The sequence below is a fragment of the Ranitomeya imitator genome, chromosome 2 (assembly GCF_032444005.1).
Source record: "Ranitomeya imitator isolate aRanImi1 chromosome 2, aRanImi1.pri, whole genome shotgun sequence".
Classification (NCBI taxonomy): Eukaryota; Metazoa; Chordata; class Amphibia; order Anura; family Dendrobatidae; genus Ranitomeya; species Ranitomeya imitator.
This window is the reverse complement of record NC_091283.1, coordinates 136,079,701-136,096,908: the sequence shown is the minus strand read 5'-3', so window position 1 is coordinate 136,096,908 and position 17,208 is coordinate 136,079,701. Positions and strand designations below refer to the sequence as shown.

At 46.9% G+C, this 17,208-nt stretch overlaps 1 protein-coding gene across 1 annotated transcript; it reads right to left on the bottom strand.

The window, feature by feature from the left end:
• Nucleotides 1-44: 44 nt before the first annotated feature.
• Nucleotides 45-16,351, bottom strand: PDZD11 (PDZ domain containing 11). The gene is made up of 7 exons (XM_069747317.1): nt 15,870-16,351; nt 15,702-15,796; nt 8,884-8,967; nt 8,272-8,328; nt 5,896-5,994; nt 3,425-3,485; nt 45-2,099 (listed from the first exon to the last, which is right to left on the bottom strand). Exons 1-7 carry the CDS (start codon nt 16,027-16,029, stop codon nt 2,065-2,067), a joined length of 591 nt encoding a protein of 196 aa, XP_069603418.1. The 5' UTR covers nt 16,030-16,351; the 3' UTR covers nt 45-2,064.
• Nucleotides 16,352-17,208: the final 857 nt, after the last annotated feature.

The window sequence follows — 17,208 nt, the reverse complement described above, 5'->3', positions numbered from 1 at the left end:
TCTATTGCTTAATGCATTCCCATAGGATGTCAAACATTCTGGTAAATGGTGGTAAAAGTACTTTATTTGCCAATACACTGATATAAGACATAAGAAGCCATTACTTATACTACAAGGTAACAGTTATAGAAATAGATTTCAGAAGTCAAAGGGTCAGTAGATCGCACACTATGAAAGGTGTAGTAGGCGACCGAAAAACCACAGGTTTGTGTCAGTTACAATGTGTCATTATCAAATGCTGCCTAAATCGCAGAAGGCACGTTATGTGCAAAATAATAGCAGTGTGTATAACCCCTTCATGACCTTGTGATTTTCTGTGTTCGTTTTTCGCTCCCCTCCTTCCCAGAGCCATGACTTTTTTATTTTTCTGTTAATATGGCCATGTGAGGGCTTATTTTTTGTGGGACAAGTTGTACTTTGAACAACATCATTGGTTTTACCATGTCGTGAACTAGAAAATGTGGAAAAAAAATTCCAAAGTGCAATCCCATGCATGTTTTTTGTTTGGCTTTTTTGCTAGGTTCACTAAATGCTAAAACTGTCCTGACCTGATATTATGATTCTCCAGGTCATTATGAGTTCATAGACGCCAAACATGTCTAGGTTCTGTGTTATCTAAGTGGTGAAAAAAAATTCCAAACTTTGCTAAAAAAAAAAAAAAAATTGCGCCATTTTCCGATACCCGTAGCGTCTCCATTTTTATTCTGGGGTCGGGTGAGGGCTTATGTTTTGCATGCCGAGCTGACGTGTTTAATGATACCATTTTGGTGCAGATATGTTCTTTTGATCGCCCGTTATTGCATTTTAATTTAATGTTGCGGTGACCAAAAAAACAATCAGGGCGGTTTGAATTTTTTTCTCGCTACGCCGTTTAGCGATAAGGTTAATAATTTTTTTTATTGATAGACCGGGGGTGATTCTGAATGCAGCGATACCAAATAGGTGTATATTTGATTTTTTGTTTTTATTTTGAATGGGGCGAAAGGGGGGGGGGGTGATTTAAAAACTTTTTTTTTTTTTTTTTTTTAACTTTTGCCATGCTTCAATAGGCTCCATGAGAGGTTGGAAGCTGGCATAGCCTGGTCGGCTCTGCTACATAGCAGCGATCATCAGATTGTTCCTATGTAGCTTAATTACAGGCTTGCTGGGTGCCGCTCACAGCAAGCTGGCATCAGTAACCATAGAGGTCTCAAGGAGACCTCTGAATACTATGCCTACGCTTCGCTGACCCCCGATCATGTGACGGGGGTCGGCGATGCGCGCATTTCCGGCTGGATGACAACAGGGCAGACAAAGTACGCCTGCGCCAGAGCGTGAATACAAGAAGAGGACGTCATCGTAAGAAGATGGGAGGCCCCACACCGGATCGCGACGCCCATCGGACCGGACCGCAGCGGGACCGCCCCTGGGTGAGTATAATCTAACCTGTTTTTCTTACCTTTCAGGATACATCGGGGGCCTATCTACAGCATTACAGAATGCTGTAGATAAGCCCCTGATGCTGGTGGCCTTAGCTTATATACGATTTTTGGGGTGACAGATTCCCTTTAAATATAATGGTAGTTGGGTCAAAAATGAAGGCATCAAAATAAGGTAAAAAAATACAAATAGAGTGCCAAACTAAAAGGACATGTATAGGGTTCAGTACAATATAATAGACTCAGAAAAAAGTGTTTACACAAGAACCAATAATAATAAAAAGTACATTTTATTAACAAAAAAGTAACAAAAACCAGACATGTTAACATGTGGTGGGTGTCTTGGTGCCATTTTTCAGGTTTCCCACTTTTCAATAACTTTTGTAGCTTTTTTGTTAATTACATTTTGTACTTATTATTCTTGGTTCTTGTGTACACTTTTTTTCTATCGGATACTATTAAAAAGGTGTAGGAGGTCACCAAAACCATGTAGTTATCTGTCCTGATCAAATACTGCATAAAATCTTAGAAGGCAATAAGCGTGTGCTCTCGGCCCAGCGCCCGGATCAGGAGTCAGGTCTCTCTAGTGATGAGTGTCTTTCAATCATTCTTGTTGTCGTGGACAGAAGAATCCAATGAAGAGACGCTAGTGAACAGTTCTTTCTTTCTGTCTCTGATAATCTGGAAGGATAAATAACAATTCGATTAAATGTATTCCCTGTTGCTTAAAAAACGGCCACATATTTTGCTGTGCAATAATTGCACTAGCCGGTGATAGACATCCTAAGGACGGGGTCACACAGCCGTCGAGTCTCTGCGAATTATGCAAATCCTCCTGATCAAACTCTAGTCAGAGAGAAGTGGAGACAAAAACGATTATGAGCTGCCCCATAGAATAACACTGGTCCAATCGCTATCCGATAAAACATCACATAGCACTTGGCCGGGTTATACGCTCACATGAGCTTGCTCTTGGCGCTAGCACTCATGCACACTGCCATATGGCACATATAGGAAGCAACAGGCCCATACTCACCCTCTGTGTGCCTCTGGTTTCACTCCTAGATGTTCTACTTTGGATTATGACTGTGGCATGTTCCATCATGAAGGCGAACGTGCCTTAGACCCCACTGAGATAAAACGATAATGGAAACCAGCATTCCCAGCAATGCTTGTGCCAGATGATCGACTATCGGAACGTTTTGCAAAATGGTCATTCGTTGAGTGAGATGGAGTGTGGTGCGGGCTCAGAAGCAAAGCTCGCTCCACACAAGGCCTCTAAAAGTAGCAAACAATGTGGCCACTGTTTTAACCTCTTAAAATTTGATAGGAAGAAAGCCTCCCGTCCACTTCTGCTCCAATGAATTAGTATTTCGGAATGTTCACTGAATATCGGGGTTGCTGAGACGATGTTGTGAGGACTATCGCTCCTTTCTCCGTCCACCATATAATTGCATGAGAAAGCTTCCAAAGAGGAAATCTAGGGAAAGTCAGGCATTTCTAGCACAGTCCCAGCAGAACTAGTCCAAATGTGTTTGGAAAAAGTCCTACTGCTCAAGCTAAGCAAACAAGGCTCTCTATCCTGGAAAATAACACAGCTGCGCCAACAATGCTACCAGGTCCCCGTCCTCAGGAAAGAAGCCGCTACTACTTCAGAAATGAGCTCATGAACGGGGTATTCAGACTAAGGGGATAAATCACTACCTGAAATAGGGGACATGGCCGTGATCACCCTTACATACATATTGTAGGCTAGTAAGCGCACTCAGACGCTATGGAGGATATTTCACAGGGGAGGAAGGGAGATCATCTTTAGATCTTGTTGAGAAATTATAGATGGGGGAGGTCTTCTGGCATTCAGTGTCATTGTGATCAAATACTTGAAGAAACCACAAGATCTAAGACTAGTTGGAACAAGTTTGGCAAGCACCCAGTCCTCTGGCCACCAAGCTATGGCGGATTAGCCCAGTGTCTGGAGTAGGGGCACTGCCTGTCCAGATACTTACTGTATGGGAAATAGCGGACTTGCATGTAGATTTCTCTGGCAGTTTTCAATATCTCCACTGCCTAAAGGAGAAAAAAAACAAAAACAAATTAAACTCCAAGTCTTGGAGTGCTTCTATACAGCATGGAAACACATATTAGAGTGAGCGTTCTAACCCTAATCACAATATTAGTGAGATAATCAGGGTGTAATTAGAAGGGAGGCCGACAAAGATCAATCCGGTGCCTTGTCCTCCAGGATCTCAGCTAACCGGTTAGGCGTGTCGCTGTCAGCAATGATGAAAGATGGCGGTTTAGTGGTAGTGACTTATCATCGCTGGAGATTAGCACAAGGACGGTACAAAGAGCGCTCCAGCGGCTCACACCCGGCCTTCTGTACAGCATATGGCAGAGGAGCAGGGCCAAGTCTAATGTTTCTGTTGGCTGACAACTTGAAATGCTGCCCACACTTTAAAAATACCCACCCAAAAATAAAATGGGTATATTGACCTGCTCTAGCTTAAAGGGAACCTGGCACTAAGTTTTTGCTACCCAATTTGAGAGCAGCATAGTGCAGAGACAGAGACCCTGATTCCAGCGCTGTGTCACTTACTGGGCTGCTTCCTGTAGTTTTGATAATCTTCTTGTGATAAAATCAGCAGGACATTAAGTAAACCTGCTGTCAGGTAGTCCTCCATATTCACGTGCGCTGTATAAGTGCGTGCCACTGTGCTGTATGTTAATACAGCGCTTAACACGCCCCTGGTTAAATCAGCCCCAAAATAATGCAGAAAACAGACATTCAAAATTGCCATATGCCGCTTAGTTTAATTTTTTAGTTTATCAAAAAAGTTTCTTAGTTTAATTTTCCTGACTGATTTGGAAAACTGCTGAGTTTTTGTAAACTGCAGGCTGTCACTTCTCTGTATTTTTTAACCTGGGTAAGTGCAAAAATGCAGCAAAAGGAAGGAAGTTAAATCATACTTTTTGGGGGGCAACTAAACTTTATCAACATGGCCAAGAGACAACACAAAATGCACCAAAACGAGCCATGTATAAAGGTGAACCCAACACCAACACTGAACTTAGAAATGGAAACCAATGAATAGTAACTGTCATTTTAATTCCTATTGATAGTACATAAAACTAAGCAACCTTGTAATTTATCCTATCAAAGAAATCGGTTTGCCTTTCACACTCAATTCCTGGATAAAATCTGTATTACTGAGAGAGGAGATGGCAGTTGGTGCTCATAAAACTCGATGGAGGGAGGAGATAGAGGAAGACACAGACGTTCTGCTGCACGTTCTCCTGAAATGGCAGCTACAATTCTCCATAGAACTTTATCAGCACCAACTGCCATCTGTGTCAGTAATTCACCGAGTGCAGCCTAGGAGAATGAAGCAGATTTCTAGGGGAAAATATATTATAACTAGATGGTGGCCCGATTCTAACGCATCTGGTATTCTAAAATATGCATGTCCACGTAGTATATTGCCCAGCCCACGTAGTATATTGCACAGAGCCACGTAGTATATTGCACAGAGCCACGTAGTATATTGCACAGAGCCACGTAGTATATTGCACAGAGCCACGTAGTATATTGCCCAGTCACGTAGCATATTGCCCAGCCCACGTAGTATATTACCCAGCCACGTAGCATATTGCCCAGCCACGTAGCATATTGCCCAGCCACGTAGCATATTGCCCAGCCACGTAGCATATTGCCCAGCCACGTAGCATATTGCCCAGCCACGTAGCATATTGCCCAGCCACGCATGTCACAGGTTAAAAAATAAAAATATACTCACCTTCCGAGGGCCCCTTGTAGTTCGGTCACATGATCGTGATGTCATGGCAGGTCCTTCTCGCGCAGGCCCTGTGATGACGTCGCGGTCACATGACCGTGACGTCATGGCAGGTCCTTCTCCCATACCATCCTTGGCACCGGAACCTGCCGCTTGCATGGAGCGGTCACCGGTGCGTCGCGAGGTGAGTATATAATGATTTTTTATTTTTTTAAATTATTTTTAGCATTAGATGTTTTTACTATTGACGCTGCATAGGCAGCATCAATAGTAAAAACTTGGTCACACAGGGTTAATAGCGGTGGTAACTGAGTGAGTTACCCGCGGCATAATGCGGTCCGTTACCGCTGGCATTAACCCTGTGTGAGCGGTGACTGAGGGGAGTATGGAGCGGGTGCTGACTGCAGGGGACTAGGGAGGGACTAATCGGACTGTGGCCGTCGCTGATTGGTCGCGGCAGCCATGACAGGCAGCTGATGAGACCAATCAGTGACTTGCATTCCATGACAGACAGAGGCCACGACCAATGAATATCCGTGACAGACAGAAGGACAAACGGAAGAGACCCTTAGACAATTAAATAGTAGAAGTCTCTTGTTTTCACAAATGGTACGGATTAAAAAAAAGAGATATACTATATATGTTAAAATGGTGGTTACTGGAAGTATGGTGGTCAGAGGCGGTACCTTGCTGTGCTCAATATCCTGGAAGTCCACGTTGTTGACAGTCAGCACCTGGTCTCCTTCCTGCAGGCCGGCGCGATGAGCGTCAGAGTCGGGGATCACCTACACGACAGGGATTATAATAATCTTTATAATAATAATCTTTATTTTTACATAGCGCTAACATATTCCACAGCGCTTTACAGTTTGCACACATTATCACCGCCATCCCCATTGGGGCTCACAGTCTAGAATCCCTAGCAGTATGCCTTTGGAATGTGGGAGGAAACTGGAGAACCCAGAGGAAACCCACGGAGGAGAACATACAAACTCCTTGCAGATGTTGTCCTAGGTGGGATATTAACCTAGAACCCCAGCGCTGCAAGGCTGCAGTGCTAACCACTGAGCCACCGTGCTTGCTGCCCATTACAGCCACTTCTAATGTTGTCATGTCTTCCGACACTTGGAGCGTGCACCTTCACTGAGAAATTACAGCGCCATCATGTTTTAATAATTATAATATTGCGTTTCCAAGCAGGTTAAAAAAGCGTTTTTAAAACAATTTTGTATGAAAACAGCGTAGATTTTTCCAGGGCTATCTGTGATTGACATTTATGCAAGTAACAATTCCTCTGTCCTACCATCAGCAATGCCTCAAAAGTGAAAACCGGCGACTACAACCTGAGGACGGTATTTATTTCTGGTTCAATGGGGCTGAGGTCAGGGCTCTGTGCATCCAGTCAAGTTCTTCCCCCCCAAACCCACCCAAATTTATGGACCTGGCTTTGTACACTGGAGCTCAGGCATGTTAAAACATCAAAAAAGCATAAAGCTGTCCCGCCGCGGCAAGGTGTACCCATTTGGGACAGTACCTACACTCTCTAATGTTAAAACCTACCTAGTGTGAACAGTGGCAGAGAGTCACAGGGTCCCACCCGGACGCCCAGCTTTGGGTATACCTTGCCGCAGTGGGACAGCTTTATGCTTTTTTTAATCAAAAATAGTGCTTACCAAGTACCCTATGGTAATTATTTCATGCACTTGCTTTATTACTAATCCTCTCACAGATGAAAATGGAATGATCAGGAGGAAAAAATTTATATATTCGCGTCCCCGCAGCTGCATGTCTCGTGGCTGCTCGACACATGCCCGTTTGTCAGGCAATCCCTGCATGTGTTGCAGCTGTCAAATAGCAGTGAGAAATGCACTTGCGGGGACTCAAACATAACTTTCAAGCATGACGAAAACAGTCGGTTAGCACCCGAGCATGCTCAGATAACACCTTATCCCAGCACACTCCCTCATCACTAAAAATAATATCTCAACGATTGCTTGTGATTACAGACATTTGTCTTGTATGTGATCTGTCAGGTTGGATTTCTCTTTGGTCACTGTTCCCATACTGCATGATCGGCTACATTACTACAAGGCTAATGCCTCAGTGGTCACTAGTGTGACAAAATACACAGGCAACTTCACAGAATATCGGAGGGTCTCCAGCTTTATGCTGTGAAGAAGCCTTCCAGACAGAAGATCACTTCTCCGAAAATATCCTGACAAGGTTCTACAAGTTACAGCAAACGTCTTGGCAATGGGTGTTGTGTAACCTCAGAAGGGCGCTCTACCGTGGTGGGAATAGGTGGTCGGTATAGGCAGGTGTATACCGAACAGTCAGGAACTGATGGTGTGCTTGATGTGACACTAGACAGACACTAACAGCTCGCTGGACCCCCACTGACTTATAATGGGGTCCTCAGCAATGTGGTTTTTTGATGGGAAGAATAAAGTTTCTTTCATCCTGTCACATATGAAGGAATCTGCAATGAGAGCTCCAGTCGCAGCCCCCGACAAGTGTGAGTGTGACCCCAGGCTCCTATTACCCTGCACTTCATACAGTCAGGAGTAACGCTACTTTCACACTAGCGTCGGAATCTCCCCGTCGCAATGCGTCGGGCAGAGATTCCGACGCTAGCGTTTAGCGCACTGCACAACGGAGGCAGCGGATGCATTTCTCCGGCGCATCCGCTGCCCCGTTGTGAGGTGCGGGGAGGTGGGGTCGGAGTTCCGGCCGCGCATGTGCGGTCGAAAAAAGCGGTCCGTCAGGAGCAAAAAACGTTACATGTAGCGTTTTTTGCTCCCGACGGTCCGCCAAAGCATGACGCATCCGTCGCACGACGGATGCGATTTGTGGCAATCCGTCGCAATGCGTCATCATTACAAGTCTATGGGGAAAAAACGCATCCTGCAAGCACTTTTGCAGGATGCGTTTTTTCTGCAAAACGACGCATTGTGACGGATTGCAGTTAACGCTAGTGTGAAAGTAGCTTTACAGAAACAATGCGGCATTTCCTGATCCTCTCTACGGAATGGCGCCACGCTTATAATGTACTACAGCCATACCTTGGAAATAAAGATACCGAGCTGGGACGCTTTTCCACCTCTGATGTTAAAGCCAAGCTGCAGAAAAAAAAATAAAATAAAAAAATCAGTAGCTTGTAAAAAACAAGAAGAATGTGTCGCCAGGAGCCATCTGAGAGTTTGTCTCTTTTTGCCCTGAGCTGATATTTTTCTTGATACCATTTTCGAGTATTGCACGCACACCGGCAAAGACGTCATGAATGCTACTGTTAGAGACCGACAGCAGTATTTAAAGGGGCTGTCAGCATAAAGTGACTGTTCAAACCAAGCCCCACTGCTCGCTGCATCATTTATATACACACACCTCACCACCTCTACCTCTACGATCAACAGCTCTGGCTTCATAGAACCATAGAATGGCGAATATAGATAGATGGAGAGCAAGCAAGATGAATGACTGGCCCCGCCAAAAAAAAAAGTGTGCTGCCAAAAAACACCAAAGAGTGAAAACCTTCCATAAGTAACACACTGTAGTGGTTGACAACTGAAAATGAATGAATGAATGAATGAATGAATGAATGTATGTATGTATGTATGTATGTTGCTATTTACACACAGTAACAGGAGCTCCTCCAGCCTGAGCCATGTACCGACCTGCGCCCCTGGCGGCTTCTTCAGGAGAATGGAGCGAGGCAGGAAACGTGTCAGCTCGTTGTTGTAGTCCGCGTTGTAGATGCGCTATAACAGACACATACCATCATTAACAACGTGGTTCACTGGAGCTTTGGTCCTAAATGATAACACAATGGTTTTGCGATTTCAGCCATGACGTGGTTTAACAACTATAACTTTTTTGCAGACTGCAAAAAAAAAAAACAAAAAAAAAAATCATTTCTTCTTGCTCCATTTGTTTGGGCCCGTTTTCATATACATATTATAGTAATACCATATATTTCTATAGTTTCTTTTACTAGGATTTTTTTTTTCATTTTTTTTTTTTAAATTTGCTAATTTTACACACAAAATTAAAAAAAAAAAAACCTGTCCCATTTTTGCCACACAAGAAACCTCTGGATTATTCAGTTGTTAATTCTGATCTTTTACACTGTGTTTGGAGAATCCATGGAAGCTGCAGCCACAGAAGAAAATGGTTCATAGCGGTGATACCAGTCCCTAGACGAGCCAAAACCCAGCAGCTGCGCCATAATCGGGGCACAAACTAGTTTTGATTGCCCACCTAATAGCCTCTGCTCACTACAATATGCCCATTCAGTGCTGTGCCAGCAACTAAAAACCACTTAAAGGGAATTGGTCAGGAGGCTTATGCTGTGTAACCTGTGAGGACCATAATGTAGGAGCAGAGACCCCGATTACAGTGATGTTGTGTTTTGCTGCTTCACTACAATCAGTATTTTATAAGCAGGAGATTATCACTACAGGACTGTCCTCATGCCTCCTAGTGTAACCTCGCCCTCAGCAGTGATTAGCATCCTCCTGTCGCTATGTAATGTATACAGAAAGCTGTGGTGTGGGGAGTTATACGCAGCTCAACAACTGAGCTCCGCTAGATCTGCAGCAGAGAAGGCAGCGACTATCACTACAGCTGCACCCAGTAAAGTAAGTGATACACTGCTGGAATCAGGGTCTCTGCCCCTACATCATACTGCTGACAGATTACATAGCAGAAACCTGCTGACAGATTCCGTTCAGGCTATGTGCACACAAAGTATTTTAAACTCCATCAAACCCACTGAGTTCTTCAAGCAGAAGACGCTTCTGGAATAAACACAGAGTTTCCTGAAATGTCTTGTGGTGATCTTTTCTTTTCGGTTATTTCCTGACGGTTTTATCCGCCAGCGGGGTAGCATTTCCTATGGTTTTGTATAGTTTTGTTCAGGTCAATTTCTCTTCTTTTTTCATTTCATTGAATAATGATGTAATGGCTAACGGATTTTTAAGCAGAAAATATGACAAAACGCTCTACGAGAAGTCCGGGCTTCTTCTGAGCTTTCCCATTGACTTGTATTGTAAAGTACAGAATGTCTTCGGAGCAGAAAACACCAAAATAGTCGGGTCACTTCTTACAACTGTTTGTTGATTTTAGAAACCTGAAGAAGTGGTTAAAAGATACTCAAAAGCCTGAGCATAAGAATAGTAAGTCAGGTTTACATGCTATTGAGCGTTTGCTGATTTCAGGCGTTTTCCACAGCCGAATCAGTCTGACAATGACTAACAATAAAATTAGACCTACTCCAGACGTATACAACACTGCAGGTTTAAACCCTTTACGACCTTGGGCATATAAGTATATCGATGGTCATGTCCCTGCCTTTGATGCGGGCTCGGGTGCTGATCCCACATATGACAGCTAATCTAATCATCTGACTTATGCCCCTGACAGCCAAGGGCAAAATCACAATCCACCTGCGGCTGTTAACTTGCTAAATGCCGCTCTCAATCTCTTGTAATGTAACTTGACTGTGCCAGAAGAGTGTCATAAGACCCACCCATTGGTGCCCCTGTCACACGATCACGGGGCGTCGATGGGTTGTCAGGACAGGGACTGTAGAAAACCTCTGTGCTTGTCATTGTACAGCTATGAATGCCAGCTTGTGGTGTATCCAAAAATATACTTTGTAATACACACAATCTTAGCAGCCAGATAATAGTAATCTTACAAATCGATATGGTAATCAAAATCCATCACAATACATTTTCCATACGTAATCCCAATATCATCACAAATATTGATATAATTCCTAAGCTTTAACAGTGCTGAATATGCATTTTTATCATGGCCACGCAAAATATATGACCGATAAAATAACCAAATAAATATATGCTGTAAGCACAATAAAACATGAAAATCTCAGGAAATCAAAAAGGCATGATAAGACAAAAACCTGGGAAAAAGGCAGGGATTGCCCAGTGTGAATGATGGCGTTCAAACCCATATGCATGGAACTGGCTGGAAAGGAAACATGGACCCACGCGTATTAAACACCACCTTGTCTTTTTCAAGTCATCGATGCATTTGCATGACAACCTGAGGTCTCCTTGAGGGGGTTAAGAGGTTAATGCAAAGAAGTGGAATATTCTGCAATGGTCGAGTCAATCACCAGCTCTCTGAGCAGCAATTCACATATTTAAAACTAGGTTCTAAGGGGTAACGTTTTTCCTTTTGGAGAGTGACAAGCCAAGTCTGGCATGTCAGAGTGAGGAGACTTATAGGCCATGCATAATTGTCTGGGAAATTTTGGTGGTAAAAATACACTATTTCTTTCATGTCAATTTGCATTAATTCCTGAAAATCACCTGAAGGGTTAATAAACTACCTGAAAGCAATTGACAATATATTAAGGGGCGCAGTTTTTAAAATGGTATTACTATTGGGGTTTTTCCAATATATAGGACCCCTAAAGTCACGTCAAACATGGATAAGTCCCTAAAAAAGGGAATTTAGCAAATTTCCTGGAAAAAAAAAATGAAAGATTCCTGCTACATTTTTAAACCTCCTGAAATGCTAACAAAGTAAAAACATTTTACAAATGGTGCTGATGAAAAGCAGGCATGATGGAAATGTTATTTATTAATGGTTTGCTGTGGTATGAATATCTGGAGTAAAGGCTCAGTCCTAGGACCCCTACTCTTCTCCATCTACACCTTCAGCCTGAGACAGCTCATAGAATCCCACGGTATGCAGTATCATCTCTACGCCGATGACGCAGATCTACCTATCCGGACCTGACCTCACCTCCTTACTCACCAAAATCCCACACTGAGTCTATTTCAGCTTTCTTTTCAGCTTGCTTTCTAAAACTCAACATGGACAAAACAGAATTTATCTTTCCCCCATCTCACTCTACCCCTCCACCAGACCTATCCACACGCCCGGTGCCTCGGGGTGATCCTCGACTCTGCCCTCTCTTTCAAGCCACATATCCAAGCCCTTGCCTCCTCCTGCTGACTCAAAAATATTTCCCGCATCCGTGCATTCCTTGACCATGAAACCACAAAAACACTAGTACATGGCCTCATCATCTCCCGCCTCGATTACTGCAACCTCCTACTCTCTGGACTCCCCTCTAGCACCACTCCAATCCATCCTACACTCTGCTGCCCGACTAGTCTACCTGTCTCCCCGCTATTCCCCAGCCTCCCCTATGCCAAGCCCTTCACTGGCTTCCTATCGTCCAGAGGCTACAGTTCAAAAACCCTTACTATGACATACAAAGCCATCCACAACCTGTGTCCTCCATACATCTGTGACCTCGTCTCCGGGTACTTACCTACACACAACCTCCGATCCTCTCAAGATCTCCTTCTCTACTCCCCTCTTATCTCCTCTTCCCACAATATAAGATTTCTCCCGTGCTTCCCCCATACTCTAGGACTCTCTACCACAACACATCAGACTCTCACCTACCATAGAAACCTTCAAAAGGAACCTGAAGACTCACCTCTTCCGAGAAGCCTACAGCCTGCAGTGATCCTCAACCTACTGAACCGCCGCACAACCAGCTCTATCCTCTCCTAGTGTATCTTCACCCACCCCCTGCAGACTGTGAGCCCTCGCGGGCAGGGTCCTCCCTCCTTATGTACCTGTATGCCTTGTACTGCTAATGTTTATTGTACTTGTCTATATTTGCCCCCTTTTCACATGTACAGCGCCATGGAATAAATGGCGCTATATAAATGTATAATAATAATAATCATTCAAAGTTTGAAAATGGCTAATTTTTTTTAAACATTTTTATCAAATTTCTGATATTTGTTTTTATAAATAAACACAAAACATTTTGACCTAAATTTACCATTATCATAAAGTATAATGTGCCACGAAAAAACAAATCTCGGAATCAGCGTTCCAGAGTTATCACCACATAAAGTGACACTGGTCAGATTTTAAAAATTTGGCTCCGTCACTGTAAGTCTCCACTTTAATTGTATCTTGTTTTATTTAAAAAATAAATAAAAGTGGCCTGCAGAGCTGAAATCACCAAGATATTCAGTCACTGTCCATGTGTTTCTGGACCTATCAGTGCATGTCTATTTTTGTTAACACTTTTTCAGGCAGTTAAGGAACATGCTAACCTGACAAACCAAGTGTGCACATAACCGCAACATTTACCTATGAAAAACCTCAGCACATTACAGCAGCTGCAAGGTGGGGGTTATAGCAAATCCCAGCCACATGCGGAAAAATCAAAGCCAAGCAGAATTTCACATCTGATCACAGGCAATTGGATCTGGATTTTCACAGATTTTACCATGATCACAGCGTACAAGGAAAGCAGCATAAACCCGCGGCTTTGGTTGTAGATTTGCTGTGAGATTGCAAATTGTTGAAAAATTGCAAAATGTGGAAGGTTTTACATATCTAAAGTCTGGTACATGTGACTTACCTTTAGAGCGCACCCCTTTATCTCTAGTGTGCTCCCGCATGACCCCATATGCCTAGAGTTCACCCGTACGTATAGATCGCCCCCATACCCAGAGAGCGCCCCCTCACAACTCCCACACCCAAAGAGCACCCCCTCGCAACCCCGTACCCACAGAGCCCCCTCACATCCCCGTACCCATAGAACCCCCCTCACATCTCCGTACCCATAGAGCGCCATCACATCCCCGTGCCCATAGAGCCCCCCTCACATCCCCGTACCCATAGAGCCCCCCACATCTCCGTACCCATAGAGCGCCATCACATCCCCGTACCAATAGAGCCCCCTTCACAACTCCCACACCCAAAGAGCACCCCCTTGCGACCCCATACCCACAGAGCACCCCCATACCCATAGAGCCCCCCTCACATCCCCGTACCCATAGAGCCCCCCTCACATTCCCATACCAATAGAGCCCCCTCACATCCCTATAACCATAGAGCCCCCTCACATCCCCATAACCATAGAGCCCCCCTCACATTCCTGTACCTAGAGAGAGACCCCCTCACATCCCTGTACCCATAGAGCCCCCCTCATGCACCGTACCCAAAGAGCACCCCTCAAATCCCCGTACCCATAGAGCCCCCTCACATCCCCATACCACCCCACTCACATCCCCGTACCTAGAGAGGCCCCTCACATCCCCATACCCATAGAGCCCCCCTCACATCCCCATAGAGCTCCCCTCACATCCCCATAGAGCCCCCCTCACATCCCCGTACCCATAGAGCTCCCCTCACATCCCCATAGAGCCCCCCTCACATCCCCGTACCCATAGAGCCCCCCTCACATCCCCGTACCCATAGAGCCCCCCTCACATCCCCATAGAGCCTCCCTCACATCCCCGTACCCATAGAGCCCCCCCTCACATCCCCATAGAGCCCCCCTCACATCCCCGTACCCATAGAGCCCCCCTCACATCCCCGTACCCATAGAGCCCCCCTCACATCCCCATAGAGCCTCCCTCACATCCCCGTACCCATAGAGCCCCCCTCACATCCCCATAGAGCCCCCCTCACATCCCCGTACCCATAGAGCCCCCCTCACATCCCCATAGAGCCTCCCTCACATCCCCGTACCCATAGAGCTCCCCTCACATCCCCATAGAGCCTCCCTCACATCCCCGTACCCATAGAGCCCCCCTCACATCCCCATAGAGCCCCCCTCACATCCCCGTACCCATAGAGCCCCCCTCACATCCCCATAGAGCCCCCCTCACATCCCCGTACCCATAGAGCCTCCCTCACATCCCCGTACCCATAGAGCTCCCCTCACATCCCCATAGAGCCTCCCTCACATCCCCGTACCCATAGAGCTCCCCTCACATCCCCATAGAGCCCCCCTCACATCCCCGTACCCATAGAGCCCCCCTCACATCCCCGTACCCATAGAGCCCCCCTCACATCCCCATAGACCCTCCCTCACATCCCCGTACCCATAGAGCTCCCCTCACATCCCCGTACCCATAGAGCTCCCCTCACATCCCCATAGAGCCTCCCTCACATCCCCGTACCCATAGAGCTCCCCTCACATCCCCATAGAGCCCCCCTCACATCCCCGTACCCATAGAGCCCCCCTCACATCCCCGTACCCATAGAGCCCCCCTCACATCCCCATAGACCCTCCCTCACATCCCCGTACCCATAGAGCCCCCCTCACATCCCCGTACCCATAGAGCTCCCCTCACATCCCCATAGAGCCCCCCTCACATCCCCATAGACCCTCCCTCACATCCCCGTACCCATAGAGCCTCCCTCACATCCCCGTACCCATAGAGCTCCCCTCATGCCACCGTACCCATAGAGCCCCCTGTACCATTTACAGAACGCAGATGCGCTAAGGACGAGTTTCTCCCCCACTGTGGGCACCAGATCCCCACTGAGGATTCTACTGTCCAGACCCACAGGAGACAAGCAGGGAACCGGAGACCATGGAGGCTAGAGCGCAGAGCGGCCAGTGCGCCTCCTGCCGGGGGACCGTCCCCGTTATCCCCCTTGGTAGGAGCCTCTTCGTCCAGCACGGCACCATTACCTCCTGGAGGGGTATCCATGCCGGGGGGTTCTCGTAGGGGGGCAGGAAAACCACGGGGTACGGGTACTCCTCATAGGCTGCGCGCCCCTCCATCACTGGAACGGAAAGTACAGGTCTCAGAATGACGTAAATGGGGCCACCCGTGACGTCACACACCGCCACACTCACCGGTCCCGGGGCAGATAGCCGCCGCCGCACACCGCCCCTCAGCTCTCCCCACTTCCGGCTGTCTCGGCCCCACACCGAGCAGCTGCAGCGTCGTCCGTTTCCGGCGTCCCCTCGCTGCACGCTCCGCCCCCGTGATCCCTGGGGCCGCGGATCGCATCATCGCAGGTCTACAGGTGTCCACGTGACGCTATTGCCGTGCGGCTCCACACGGGGGCGCTGTGAGGTGACGGTCCTCACTGACCGGAGCCGGAGGGGGTTGTAGGCCGCTACACGTACAGTACAATGATGGAGACCGGTGTAACGTTCCCGCGGGCTCATCTCTCAGCTCCGTCCTCCGCCAGTGTCTCACAGGAGGCTGCGCCCTAACGTGCCCTCCAGGGAGCCTGCAGCCATCACCTGCCGGCCGCAGACCCTCCACAGGCCCGAGAAGAAGCTGTAGGGGGCGCTCCCGCCCTGACGAACGAGCAGCTTAATGGCGCACAAATGATAGAACAGGGAAAGGACCTAATAAGGCTACGTTCAGATTTGCGTTGTGCAACGCACAACGCAAATTAAAAACGCACACAAAAACGCTGCGTTTTGCGACGCATGCGTCCTTTTTTTTCCGAAATTTGGACGCAAGAAAAATGCAACTTGTTGCATTTTCTGCGCCCAACGCTTGCGGCAAAAAAAACGCATGCGTCGCACAACGCAGCACAACGCATGTCCATGCGCCCCCCATGTTAAATATAGGGGCGCATGACGCATGCGTTGCCGCAGCGTTTCCCGACGCAGCGACGGGAAACGCTAATGTGAACGTTGCCTAAACCGGCAAGACGGCGCCTCCATTCCCGTACACCTGTTCCCTTAAAGGGAGCCTGTCACCCCAAAATCGTATATGAGCTGCGGCCACCGGCACCAGGGGCTTATCTACAGCATTCTGTAATGCATTCTGGAATGCTGTAGATAAGCCCCCGATGTAACCTGAAAGGTAAGAAAAACAGGTTAGATTATACTCACCCAGGGGCGGTCCCGATGCGGTTTGGTCTGATGGGCGTTGCGGTCCGGGACCTCCCATCTTCTTACAATGACGTCCTCTTCTTGTCTTCACGCTACGGCGCAGGCGTACTTTATCTGTCCCGTTGAGGGCAGAGCAAAATACTGCAGTGCGCAGATACTGGGAAAGGTCAGAGAGGCCCAGAGCCTGCCCTGGTGCGTGAAGACAAGAAGAGGATGTCATCGTAAGAAGATGGGAGGCCCCAGACTGCGACACCCATCATACCGGACCGCCCCTGAGTGAGTATAATATAACCTCTTTTTCTCATCTTTCAGGATACATCGAGGGCTTATCTACAGCATT